The sequence below is a fragment of the Cyrtonyx montezumae genome, unplaced genomic scaffold, assembly GCF_038088225.1.
Source record: "Cyrtonyx montezumae isolate F1298 unplaced genomic scaffold, pur_monq_1.0 scaffold_13, whole genome shotgun sequence".
NCBI lineage: Eukaryota > Metazoa > Chordata > Aves > Galliformes > Odontophoridae > Cyrtonyx > Cyrtonyx montezumae.
This window is the reverse complement of record NW_027071859.1, coordinates 17,376,320-17,391,086: the sequence shown is the minus strand read 5'-3', so window position 1 is coordinate 17,391,086 and position 14,767 is coordinate 17,376,320. Positions and strand designations below refer to the sequence as shown.

The 14,767-nt window shown below is 35.7% G+C and overlaps 1 protein-coding gene across 9 annotated transcripts in view; it reads right to left on the bottom strand.

Annotated features, from left to right (window-relative positions):
- MYT1L (myelin transcription factor 1 like) overlaps positions 1-14,767 on the bottom strand; it is a 287,002-nt gene that overhangs the window by 59,830 nt on the left and 212,405 nt on the right. For all 9 annotated transcript variants that reach the window (XM_065730757.1, XM_065730758.1, XM_065730755.1 and 6 more), the window contains 4 exons: positions 11,472-11,606; positions 8,804-8,894; positions 6,465-6,572; positions 3,110-3,321 (listed from right to left, as the gene is read on the bottom strand). In XM_065730757.1, the coding sequence (XP_065586829.1) occupies positions 3,110-3,321; positions 6,465-6,572; positions 8,804-8,894; positions 11,472-11,606 (546 nt within the window). The remainder of the gene's footprint in view (positions 1-3,109; positions 3,322-6,464; positions 6,573-8,803; positions 8,895-11,471; positions 11,607-14,767) is intronic.

Sequence of the window (14,767 nt, the reverse complement as noted above, 5' to 3'; positions counted from 1 at the left end):
GCTAATTAATAACAGAGGAGTGGGAGAGATCTCAACAACTTTAAGGACCAAACTCTGATATTTTGAATGGAACCTAACTCTACACAGAAAACCCCAACCCCAATATTACCTATATACTGAACTTATTAAGGAAATTAATTACAGTTTCAATGATTTTTATGACTCACACAATGAGATATTCATGAAACCTTATTTCAGGTATCTGATCTAGTCACTACAAGCTTCATCAGTGATAGAAAAAAACAGGAACTTTTGGGCATTGGTGCATCTAGTTTAAATGTGTACTTAAGGAGAAGATGAATGGCATCAAAGAAGCAACTACCTTCCTCTATGGATTTGAAAAGGGTGACTACTTCAGATACAGTTGGTAGGTATAATAAAATTCTAGATATGGTCAGATGAAACCCACTCCTAATGTTTTCTCAGTGTTTTGATAGAAGGTCTCAGCATTACTGGTGGGATGAGAGAAGTTTCTGCCATCATCTGAGAAACTGGAAGGCTTGCTACCTCCTCTGCATGCTGAGCCTAGCTGTTCTTATGTCTGCTGCTGTATACCAATAACCCAGTAAACTGCAAGATGTGAACAACCATGAAACTCGTATAAAAGATAAAGCAAATACACAAACGCAACCAGAGCTTATTCTTCAGGAGTCACTGGAATATTCTATCTCATAATACAAAGTACCCATTTTTGACTGTTTGTTGTTAAAGCTTACTGAAAAAAAAAACCCACCAAGAAAACAGTGCAAAGGAGATACTTATGTTCATGTCACTCACAACCACACACTTCTTGAACGTATAATGCCTTTCTCTGATAATACAATGCTCACTAACAGTTAAAAATAACACTGAAACATTCAGTTACTGATTTTTCAAATCCTTAAACTGTTTGTCACATCCTACATGGTCAGAAAAAATAGACTGCTGTTTAGACACAAGTTCCCCAAAAAATTTAGGCTTTCTTTTCAAACATAATTTGCTCTCGTATAAATGTGTATCCGCTGACATACATCAGAAGTGTACCCCCATAAGGGTTTTGGTACAAATAATTTATTTTACACACAACTGTGAAATCTCTTAGAAATGCTGCAAAATTTCTTGAGAAAAGAAAATTTAACTTAACTTTTAAGTTAGGAGGTTTTTCCTGAAACTGCTTTCATATTAAACTATTTCCAATAGCTGTCAGAAAAACCTTTGTCCTGTTGAATGGCAGTGCCAGGATTTTACTTCATCTTTAGCTGATTTTCCTGAGGAACTCTGAAGCCTTTTGTCCGTTTACGACAAACACGAGTGATTATGTGAAGACCTGGGGATTCTAAAGTTTTCATGAGTATCACTGATAGGGTACAAATAAAAACTCAAATGATGCCTGGGAGCATGCCAGCACATCTGCCTGGTCAGACAACACACACGTCACATGCATCTACAGCATGTGCCACCTCGTGCAGGGGTAGCGGTATAGAGTAAATTCACTGGAAATCTGCCTTCATTTGGCAAACAACTTGCTCCAGCTGTAATGGGCATCAGGTTTTCTCAGTACACAAGAATAACGTATACTTGCTGTACCAGCATTAATCACGTGTATTTGTGCCCCCCAGTCCCCTCTGGCTGAGATAAGTGAGCAGTGAAACAAGCTTGTTCCAATCCAGAAAGATAGCTATATCCCCCAAATATTTCATTATTTAAGACCACAGTTGAACTTTTGTCTAATGTTACAAGTGTTTTCAAGTTCTGATGATTTGGAAAAAAGTATCCTTTCTAATTCTCTGCTGAAATAGTGTCTTAAATTCTTAAATGAGAAAAAATACGCATTACTTGCTCAAATGTTAGTAATTCCATTCACACATATGCATGTTCACAGGTTCCCTAGTAACACACCGATTCTTGCCCTTTTGCAAGAGTAGACAGAGCATGTATGCAACAGTTTTTCTTATATCACTAGCTTAGTAACCTCAGTTACAGTTGTGCATTACCTTTAGCAATGCTCAAGCCCCTACTCTCAATGCTCAATTCCTCTACTGGCAAATGCGTTGAGTGTATGAGAGAAGAAAAAAGGCCACTTCTACTCAAAAATAAGTTGCCTTTCATAGCTCTTCTTCTTTCTGCTATCATAGAAAAACATGCCTGTTGATTCTAAGAGAAAACAAAATATCTGAAATATTAGAGATATGAAGATGGTAGCTGTACCAGTTTTCCCTTTCTCCACTTGCCTACTTTTCAGTGTCAGAGTCTGTGCTCAGGCAACAGCATAAATTGGTTCATATAGTGTATTCATGTACCTAACCAAAAATCTGATACCTGCTTGAAATTTCCTATGGTAGTAAGTGAGAAGCATCAAATATTTCAGCAAAAAAAAAAAAAAAAAAAAAAACCAGAAAAAAAGACATGTTTATTACTATATCATATATGTACATATAAAATTTGTACTGGTCTGAAAAAAATTACATGTCCTCCAACGTTACAATTCAAATCTGGCATTCTTCATTTTGTAGTTCATTTTCTTCCCCTAATAAAAATCTTCTTGCCTGATGGACACTATTATATTCAACTAAACTGAAGCCACTTTCAGTCTAATTCTAGATGTAATGTGATGTTTCCCAGAGAACTATACAGGTGTATTCACAAGGATAAAATGAGCACAAATGCCTCATTAAGTAAGTAGCAGAGATTTCTGAAGTGCAATGAGATCCAGGTTTTTTACTTCCACATTCCCACAGAGTACGTATGTTATCTTTATGAGTTACTTGAACTACTGTACAGAAATGAGAATCCTAATGTGACCCATGAGGCCAGGTCTCCCAGATAGCAACATAATGTAGTGCTCCTGCACCACAAGAACTAGCTCTATTACTTAGTTTTACTGCAATCACAACACATCCCAGGAGCTTAATAGCTGGAGATGTTCCTTTGCCAGTGCAACAACTGTGAAGCAAGCACCGTATAAAACAACGCTTTTCAAAAAGGCCTTTAAAAATAACTTACACATGACAGCATTCCTCGTAATACTATATGAACATGAAAACATGTCTTATTTATATGATGTTTACATATACAACAACATGATTAACTGCAAACTTGTCTCTCATGTATAAGAGTGTGCACCTCCTACCATCATATCCTTTGGGGGATATATCCCTGGATTGCACCTTGGGAGCTATGGCTCTCTTGCCATAGGCATGGTTGTCATAACTGTTATATTCAAACGTAGTCTTAGAGTATTTCTCTAGTTCCTTGGCCAAGTTGGAGCGGGGTGTGGTGGTGGGGACATTGTTTCTGTAGCCATACTGAGGGATCTCCAACTGCTTAACAAAGCACATGGGCCTAGAAATTAAAGATATGTAAAGTTTGTTAGATGCAGTTCAGTTTACTGTGTTTGTGCACAATTTATAGTTCAGATTAGAAAATCTTAGATATTTCTTGCACTCATGAGACAGCAATATATTATTGCATTTGCTTTGTTTGGTTATTTTCAGCAGACAAACAATACATATTTTCTTGAACAAAGCCTAGACAAAATTCATTCTAATACAACTAAATGTGCCCTGTATCTAAAAGTATTTTAAAATTCCGTTTTAAAATAACCCAGGGTTCCACTTTCCCCTTGTAATTGCATCACAAAGCAAACATTTTCTCTTTTGGGAGGTGAATCAGAAAAGGACAAGTGGACTGACAGAAGTAGTTTGAACAAATTCCTTCAAATGTCAAATAGAAAAAAGAAAAAATAGCACTGGATGCTTGATTTAATTAAAGGAGTTTCCTCTATTTTTTTTTTTTTCAATAGAGTTGCATGTTGTTTTCCTGTATGTTTTCCACAGAAGTTAGTTTTGTTTCATCCTTCAGTATATAGTTAGAGGTTGATCTTGAGAAATACACAGGAGACTCACAATTTCTGCAGACTTTGAGCTGCCGCCTCACAGGTTCTGCTCACACTTGTATGCAAGGTTTGGGCAGACGCTGCAACTCTTGCTACACAGATAAATACCTCAAGGAAAGTTACCCGAATGAATATAGAATAAAAGTCTATCAGTTAAATTTCTTTCTTTTAGGATCATGGAGGACAGCCAGGAAAAGTCCCGACTGATCTCTTTCAGGCCCTTGAAGACAGTTGTGAAATCGTAAGCGAAAGAATGCTGTAGTGAACTTCTTCACTGTCATATTGTCTTCGGCATGTGGACACAGAAGTCATCAGCTTTCAATATTACAAGGCAAGGTCAGATCCTGGAAGTCTTTCCTACTTAGGAAAGTGTTATATAAATGGGTCATAGGAAGCAGTTGCCTACCTACTGCATTTAGCAGGAGATAAAGATGATGAACAATACAACCTAGGTGCTTCTGTTGGAATCAAGAATCATACTGTCAAGTTTTTCTCTCTTTTTTATTTTACTGCATTTATAAACAGTGGAAATAGAAGGAAGAGTCGTAAGATTATAAACTCAGTCAGGACCAGAAGAATTGTCATACAGGTTGGCAAAATGGAATATGGTATGTAGTAAGAATTAGATTTTGATTTTCTGAATCAATTCATTTTCAAATACTTTAGGATACTTATGTAAAGATCACCCAAATAATCACATTAGTCATACTATTTCCTCTGATTTATGTTTGATCACTTCTTTGGACATTTCTTCCTCCAAAACACAGCAGGAGCATTGACACAATGAGCTGAGTCGAGTATTACCTCAAGACAATCCCTATACAGCTAAAAAAAATGTTATTTAGTTCTTGTACATTCAATGCAAATCCAAAGTTTTTGTGAAACAGAGGTCTTATGAATTTGATTTCTCTTTAAGAAATTTTAAATGCAAGTGGGATGGAAACTGGGATGCAAGCAAATATTCAAGACTTACTCTTAGAACAAAACTGTCTCCCTATTAGTTGCCTGCATGTAAATATGATAATTAACTCCTAAGTTCTTCCTCTCAAATAATTCAGTGACTTAAAGGAAAAAGGGAGGCAGGAGAGAAGATAAAAGCATTATCTGAATCACTGATAAAACAAGAAACACAGGGCGAACTTACACGCAACATTAAGATTGCAGTGCAATTTCGTAGGGAGTTTTCCAGCAAACTGGATGCTGCTTCTGAGCAGTTGCCCTCTTTATATGTCTTTGTATGACCTTGTATGACTCCAGCAATTTCACTCTAACATATAGTGATAAAAAACACTGCATTTTGTTATTTGCCTTTTTTCCACCAATGGGAAACAATGTTATTCCCTCAAAAATTCTTGTTTATTAATTGGGTTTAAAATTCTTTCTCTACGAAAACTATCCAGGATGCTCTGTGTAATTCAGAATAATCTGAATTTAGGGCAGTTAAGAAATAAAAACATCGAAAACAATTTGAGGAAAGAAAAAAAGACAATAGGCACTAGAAAGATAATTCCACAGATATGAGCAATAAATCTGTGTTCTTAGTTCTATCAAAATACTATTGTTTGGGGTTTTTTATTAATATTATGACGAGATGAAGAGAGAATAGAGAATATGCAAAGAATAATCTTGATAGTACAAACTTTCGTTTTAAGCAACCCTATCAGATTTTAAATCTAGAAGACAATCCAACACTAAGAAACTAATGGGATACAAGAAATGCTGAGAACTAAAGCTGTGGCACTTCCTCCATGCTCCTTGTAAAAGCTGAGGGATGTACTTATGCCAGCCCACAAATACTGCAGTATCCACTGAGAAATTCTGCAGCTCTTGGGGCAAGGCTGGAATCATCATGCAGAAGTCTAATTCTTTTACATGTATCCTTAACACTTCAGCTCCTTAGAAACAATATTTTTTCCACCCATATATCTCAAAAGAGGAGAAAGTAGTGGAAAGCTAGTTATAGCTTTGGATAAATAGAAGAGTATTATACGGATGAAGAGGAGGAGTATAATTATGTCAATGTGGTTCAAGATCATATAGAATTTAGGAGAATTTTTCTTTCTTTCCATCCTCCCGGAAGTGAGTAGAGGAACAAAGAACTACATCTGACTTTATTTTGGGATCTAAGCTATATTCATTATCTTTCCAAGTGTCTTATCAAGAAGGTCTACAACCATTTTGGTAATGCAATAGGGCTTCTGGTTTAATTTAAACTGATATTTACTAGTAAAAGCCTGCTGAAAAAACCAAGACTTACCGGTAAATATTAGTTTATTCCCAAAAGATACCAACTTTTTTCACACTGTTCTTAGACTTTGCACTCCAGCAGTCATCTTTACACCAAACAATGCCTAAGACAAAAATGAGCTTTTCAGCTTTACATGTATTTGCCAAAATAATTACCAACCCTCCCCCATGTAAACTGAGTGGGAAATATACTCAGTGAGAATTGGATCCAGAAGCCCTAATTCTAACTCTTCTTTAAAGGAGGTATATATGTATATACAATGTATATAAATATAAATTCTCAGATTAGGTGAATGTGTGATGAATTCTGCATAATAATAAGTATTATAGTGATTTCTAATACCTTAAAACCCGATCTGATGCCTGGTTTGATTTTGACACATCACAGTTCTGATGCTTCTCTTGAGCTTTAGCCAGTTTCTCTGCTGCAGCAATAGGACATCCAGAGAGGCTGCAATTACAGAAAGGAAATTTAATTTTCTTGTCCTGCGTAGTTTCACATTATAGCACTGATCCAATTACTCCTTCTCCTCCTTAGCCTGTATCAGGATGAATCTGAAGGAAAAGACTTTCCAAAAGCTTTTTGGTCGTGTGTATTTTCTCTAGACTTCCCTTCTTCTGTTTTCAAAGTTACATGGTAGACCTTAGAACTGTTCTTCTCTGATTTTATATGGGTGGATTATTTATGGATGTCAGCCAGTAAACATACCAGTAAAAGAGAATATGACCTGGAATCTATTGTGCAGCTCTGCTAGCAGACTTGTGACCTTTATGAATCTACAAATGTTGTCAATTAAATGGCTTCTAAGGATGATTAAACACCATATAGGCCAAACTTTGCACTGCTTCACATTTTATTCAGCTTCATCAATACCAAATCATATAAATTAGTGCAAAATTTGGCCTAAGGTCTCTAAAATCTACATCTCAAATATATTATGCTTAGTGATTGTTCATGAAATTCAAGCACTAAGGTATGTTTTCTAACAATAGATGATATAACATGAAAGGAAATTCTGCACTTGAAATTCAAATAAATTTGCAAATGCTGAAGTACTATTGCAGTGACTAAAATAAGCCTCATTTTTCTGGAAAAGATGCAGAACAGTAAAAAAAAATGAGTATATGATGCCAGCAGATGGTGCTCTTAGTGAAGCTGTAAAAACCTGTGACCTGACAATGGAGGGGATCCTTTCCTTGTCACGGTCTATTGCGTGCTTATGTGACTGCAGTTCTCTGTGTTCTCCACAGGAAAAGAAAATGAAAGGCAAATCAGTGCATCCCCAGATGTTCCCTTCTCTACGGGAAAAAAAAAATAAACTAGTGAAGCAGAGCAAAATGCCCCAAAAGCTGCAGAAGGAGGTAAGCAGAGGCTGCAGACTGCTCCCTTCAGCCCTTCTTTCCTAGTTCAGCAGAGGGGTGAGGGGGACCTGGATTCATGCCAGAGGGCAGTTGCCCTCTCCTGACATGCACTTTTCAGACACCTCTAATAACCTAGTAGATATTCAACCAGGAGTTAATGCTGCTTCAAGCAGCAGTAAATCCCATAATGCTTTCTTAGGGATTTCTGCCGCATCTAACAGCAGCATCACTACAGAGAAGAAAGGGATACCAGAGCTTATTGTACAGGGTCAGGTACCCACAGATGTCTTCCAGGAGGCATGCAGTAAATATACGGGGATCCGGTGAGGCAGAACTTGACAAGAGTGAGCATTCAGGACCTGTGTTGTCCCTTATGCATTGATGCTACAATTAACAGTAAAAAAGGAGTTAAATAGGAACCGTGCATCCTTATACCCTCCACCCACAATGCCTGGATTTTTTAAAAACTGTAATGAAATAAGCAAGATTTTGTATTTTGTGGGAATACTATGACCTACTAAAAGTTACAGCAATATTTTGGTAATTTTGTTATTTGTCTAAAATAATTTAAAAGGAAATAGCAACCCTTCTGTAAGATTATACTAGTAATTTTAGGAAACAACAGAAAAGTTACCTTTTTTCTTGATTGTCTTTTTACTATTTATATTGAACATTTTTAACTTTTGATTTTTAAATGTAGTGAGACATTTTCATAATCTTATATATGAATAGGACTTTTGGGTTGAAAGTATGTTTTTAGTAGAAATGTTAACTCTTACAATGCTTGTGTACCTAAAATGCTGTTTCTCATGTATAAGAAGATAACTATGTTTAGAAGTAGAGTGGAATTTTTCATGCAGTATAAAATAATCTCAAAAGAGAGTGAAATGAGAGGATAAGAACTCTGCCCTAGTCTTGATGATGTTGGTAGATCGCTCAGTCTCCCTGTGACATGCCCATAAGGGAGACATACTGTTCATTCTGTATCACTGCTAAAACCAAAACAGAAAGGAGAAAACAAAACAAAACAAAACAAATAAAAAACAAAACAACACCTCAAAAACTAGGGATGCTTGAAATGAATTCTGCAGATCAATTCATCCATACCGAAGCAAATGCACACTTATCCTCCTCAGAAAACACATGAAAAAAAAAATTACTCTTTAAACCAGATAAAGCACATGATGCACCATCCGTCAGTCTTAGAAACAACACAACAGAACACACATTCACACTCCCCCCCTGCCATGGACTGCTAGAAGGGCTGCAGTTTGGACGCACTGTTCCCTCTAGGTTGGTGTCCAGTGATGGCATCCTTACCTTCGATGGGAATTCCTGTTGCTATTTACGTGGCCCCGGCCTGTGCAGCCTGGTGTAGGACACTTAAGAACATTTTCATGCATGGCAAGAACTTGACAAGGAGAGTAAGAGAAAACAGCAGAGTATGAAAACAAGAAAAAAAAAATCAAATCCCAGTATATATGAAACCATTTTAAAACAAAGCAGGATTCATTAACAACCAGCATTCCTCAAAATACACATGACACACATAGCCAATAAAGCCTGATGAGGGAAGTAAGTATTGCAACCCTATACTATAACACAGGGCAACAGTGAAAGTTATGAAGGCTACAGAACCTATAATCAAATGCGTCTCTAGTCCAACAATGAAGCAGAAGACTTCCCACATCCTCATACAAAAACACTGAGCAAAGATTTGCTCAACAGCGAAACAGTGAGATAGCACCAGTCCAAAAAAATTATGGACTACAAAAATTCTTCCAGGAAATGTATGCATTCATAATATATGACTTTATACACACAGTATCAAGCTCGAGAATGAAAATCTGCTCTCAAGTTATACTGGTGGAACACTGGATTCTTTGAAATACACCTAATTGCAACACTGATTAGAATTTGATACTAACTACAGGACAGTCCAATTGATCTAGGGCCAAGTTCTGCCCACATCCATATAGATATATACGTCTATATGTTGAGTAGAATTGGCCTTTTCATTTTAACTTGTATTTTCCACAGACATGAAAACTGCAATTGATAGAATTTTTGTTAAAAAAGACTGAAAATTAAAAATAAGCAGTTAAAATTTTGAGGGATGGTAAAAATAAAAAATAAAAAAAATAAAAATTAATAATAATATTTTAAAAAAGAACAACCAGAAAAAAAAAACAAAAACAACCCGACCTTTGTAAAAGAAGAAACAAGTGGAACAAGCTTAAGGTAGTAAACTGATCTACATCTGCATCCACTGCAAACTGGATGGAAAATTTACTCCTACAGCTGCTTAGAGCAGGTCTTCCCTGAATCAAAACTCAAGCTATAAAGTTCCAAATTAACACAAGCTTTTTGGTAACATGAGACAGTTTCATGCTATGTGAGATGTGTCTGAACCCATGCTTCAGAGCTGGATGACAATATATCACCCTATGGAAAGATGCTATCCAGCTCCTGAAAACTTCTCATTTTCTCATTCAAGCACTAGTCTGGAAGTCTGTATTTAGTTCTCACTCAAAAATAGTTGTACCAGAATCAGCAAAATCCTTGACTGAATTAAAAACTGAATAAACGTTGTTTAGAGACTTCAGACTTTAAACCATATATACTGATTAAATGATAACCATCATCATCATCCCGTCATCAGAGTACTAAAACATGTATAGATGCAGTTTTACTCTGAAATTCCTACTATTCAAAGCTCTTCTTGAAACATGCTTCACAAGGCCAACATCACAGGAAAAAAATAAAAAGATGAGCTCACCTTTTTCATTTTAGTAGGTACAAGAGCATGCAAACAGTTTAAAGCTATATTCTTCTTTGATTTGCATAGTCTTCTACAGAGCTTTTTATTTACCATTTATAAAAATGAGAGAACTTAGAGCAACTGAAAGAATACTTGTGCTGCAGAAACTTACAGGTCTTACAAAGTGGAGAATAAATCTATCTGATTTACTGTGTTCAGACATCAACCAAGACACATCAAAGTTTCCTAAAGCGCCTCCTCATTACTTCTGGAAGAAGCCAGTCTGCTATGAAAGAGAGGACTTCTTGTTTCTGCTACTCTTGGTGTGCTGATCTATTTCCACTTTCCTGTCCTTCAGAATCTAGTTTCCCTGGGAAATTGGAGGTCATTACAGCCCTGACTGCCTTTAATGTTTCCTTTTGCCTCTTAAAAATCTGTTGAAGTTAGGTCTGTAAGTGCTAATAGATAGTAGGGATTTTAGGCCTGTTGGATTCAACAGAATAACTTCATTTTGAAATTAGTGTGAAATGTAACTGGATCTTAGCAAGACAACTGCCTGAGGTAGAGCAGCATAGAGCAATTATCTTCAAGAGAACTATGACATTTCTACCAATCGAGGAGAATTCCAAAAATGAAGCCCTGTGCCTTATGGTTATATCTATGTCTAGATGGGTGAACTTCTTTTGCACAGAAACCACTGAGATGACAGAAAATTACACCCATCTAATTGACTGGGGAATACTGCTAAAAATTCTGAGTTTTATAACTAAGTAGACAGCCAAATTGTTATTTTCAACAATATCAATTGGTTTTAGATAAATTTTAAGTTACAATAATAACAGAAGAAAGGGGTTGCTAGTTTTTCAAATAAAATAATTCCTGTACAAGACAATTGAGACAGTTGATGTGACATCAGCAGGCAGAAGTAAAAGCAGTGCACATCTTCGTGAAACCATTTTGTCTGTTGACTGAACAGATCTACTTATGAATAACCTAACGTTATTAAAATCAAAGAATACAGCTTTAAAAGTTGTTGTTTTAGTGTAGAAGTTAGTAGAGAATGGAAATGATGGAATAAAGAAAAAACTGTAACACAGAACAGTTGACTAAGTTGACACAAACCATACTGAAAAATAAAATTAACTTTTAAAATAAAAAGTTTTAAAAGCATGCTAGAAAAATCTTTGTAGTTTTATCCCCAGTTTCCATGAAACAATGTGAACTTACTTTCTGGAGGGACCCTATCTTTGTGTGGGCATCCTGACAAACTGCGGTGATGGGGGTAAAGCCCCGTTACATGGCCAGTTCCATCACACCCAGGGGTAGGACATTTGCTCTCTTTCTTTTCTGTTCTTGAGGGATCTATAATTTACAACAAATGTGTCAAGTGAATGATGCTTTCCACATTTCTGTAAGAAGGTTCATTTAATCATGTCATTTACTCTTTGGTAAATGTTCATAAGAAAAGCAGAAGGAAAAAAAAAAACAAACAAAAAAACCACTACCGCTTAACACAGTTCTGGCACTTTTATCCCATTATATCATTTTCAGACTGCAGAGTCCTGTGATCACAGCAATACCCATCCAGAGTGATTGGAAAATAACCTTTTTATAGCAAAGCCATATCACTGTCAATCAATGTTCTGCTGGCAAGCATTGCATCAAGGGTGTAAGGTCATTTGGAAACTGTTTTGGAGTTTCCCATCTTTACATTCTTACTTGCCTGATGTATTGAAGTCTACAAACATACTGTCATGGAAATTTAATTCCTAAGAGTAGCAAATCCAGCTCTTTAGCATAACGATTCAAAGAGTCTGCACAAACAAATCCATTTTCCAAGGCCCCCTGAGCAGATCACTCTATTTTCTTTAAATTCTTTATAAAGCAGTATAAATTATGTAAATAATCCTTTCTCTTTAAAAAATTAAGGCGGGGTAAATATTGTAATCAGAATTACAGAATATAGCATTTGCTGTGGAAAGTTGGGCCATTACAAAAATATGTATATGCTGCTTGAATATTCTTATCTTTAAAAAGCAAATGATCTTTTAGAATGTTGTTGGATCTTTTGTCTACAAATTAATGAAAAGTCCAAAGAGATTTTTTTTTCAACAAGTTTTCTGCCACATAGTGGAACTGTGGGTGAAAGCAAGCCTGAACCTGAACTAGAATGACCTCACATAGTTCATCAGCTGGTTTCTTTTTACAGACTATCTGTAAATAACTTTCCTAGCCTTCCAGCCCAGCACAATACATATCATATTACATCATCTTGACCACAGTTGTCAAACTTTTCATTTTTGTGAAGTACTTCAGTTCACTGTAAATGACTCTCCATGTCTTAAATACGTTCTTCAATTTTTATGCAATATTTTAAACGTAGCTTTTGCAAATGGAATCCCTAATTGTCAAAGTTTTATTTTACTCGGCCTGCATGTTGATTGTAAATACAGATCTCTGTTTTACTCTGTTTAATAATAAATGTACATACATATCCATCTTCAAAGTGCAATAGAGTTATCACAACACTCCTGAAAATACCATAATCTTATACTTAAGGAAACTGAAACGAAGAGATCAAAAAATTAAAACCAAGGCCACAGAAGGAGTGAATGTCAAAGGAGATTAGAGGTCTTGCCAAATAGGCCTGTGCTGAGACCACTAGAACATCAAGCCCACAGCTACATACAGACACAATTCTAAGCAACTCTTCACGTCAAGAACTTTGGAATGTATAAAAGTATTAGATATGTGAAAAGGGAACATAAATGAAATACAAATTATGCAAATATAACAATATTTGAGGACTGTAAAAAATGTAGATGATTAATAGACCATAACGGCTTTTTATAGATTTTAATCTAGAGGAATTTTAACTACTTCATGTTGTCATAGCTCCACAGAGGTTTATCCGGATATTCTAGTTTGGAACAACTGAGGATCCTGACACTTTAAATCTTAAAGTGTCAAGACAATTCTCTACCGTACTTCAAGACTATGCTGTAAAGTTATAGCATGTATCAGATCCTTAGGAGCCTTTATGGTCTAATGAGTCAGTAAAGATGCTGTATACTCTACATCATTATGTCAAAACTTGCATAAAGTTGTATTTGCAAAATTTCCCATTGCTTTTAATGGAAGACATCTTACTAAACTTTCCATAACTTTTTACAAAACACTGGATACTCCTGCAAATCCTTTATTGCCAAAAGAGAGAAATATTGCATACTTTTAACTTAATTCTGCAACATTTCTTCACTCCTTGTCACAATGCTTGTATTGCCTGAGTGATGGTTGTTAGAGGATTCAAAAGTTTTTTAAATTCATAAATTTTCAGACAAAAGCTCTTAACAGCAGTGAAAAAAAACAGTGGTCCTTTAATGGTCCAAGACAGAAGCCTTGAAGTATTTCTCACTGCAAACATATCTACCCAAAAAGTTTCCACTAAATTATATCACATATCTCTCTGGATATCTCCTTTAGGAGTGCTTGGAAGATAACATGTAAGTTGAGAACAAATGATATAAGCAACTGTGTAGCTTAAAGGTTCCTTTCTCAACAACTCTCTTTTATAAGTAAGGAAGGAATTGTCTTTTCTGTCCCCTTAAAGAAAGCATAGAACTATCCACTCCACAATGTTTCTTGGTACAAACTTCCTCAACTGATGTTGGTCCAAACAACCATAATGCTTAGCATCGTCTTTTGATTCCCTGGCTGAGGTTTGGTCATGTTATCAATTCAGCCTGCAACTCCTACGGGACAGGACAAAGTCCACACTATTGCTATTCTCTTTTACTTATACTGTCTTAGAACCTCTATTGTCTTTTTGGGGATAGCAGATCTATATGCATAAATGCATACAGCCTATATCTATAAAGACTGGAATGGCTGAACAGCAGAGTTAAAAAGCTCTTGAAAAATTAATATTGTTTTTCCATATTTTTCTATAGTTTTCTTAGACACATTCAAAGGGAAAAGGCACCTAGTGTGTGACATGTGACAACATTCAGAACAACATCCACATGGAAATGCAGTAATACACTAAACTAAAGTTGTCTTTCCCAAATATCCAACATCATGATAGCACTCACTAGCTCATAAATACATATATAAATATGTATATATTATTTTTATATATATATATATATATATGTATACTTAAAACCAACAACCCTGTGCTACAATACATCTCACAACAGTAATTTCTATGTTTTTCTAAGAGACTGGACACTAACTTTCTTTAAGTTTTGTAGAAAAAAAAAAAACAACAAAACCTTTCTTGGACCAAGATGTTTTCTGCCTACCTGAACATCTCAAGCTGATTTCGTCCTTCAAACAGAGGTTTATAAAAAGTAGGAAAATGCTCAAAAATGCTCAACATCTCAGTTCATTTTCAGGAATTAATTATTATAATAACAAATACAAGATGAACCCAGTCCCTACTTAGCAGCTCCCAAAAAAGAATACCATATCCTCAACTTCCACTAAATTCAATGGGAATTAAGGGTGTTTGGTGAATTTCA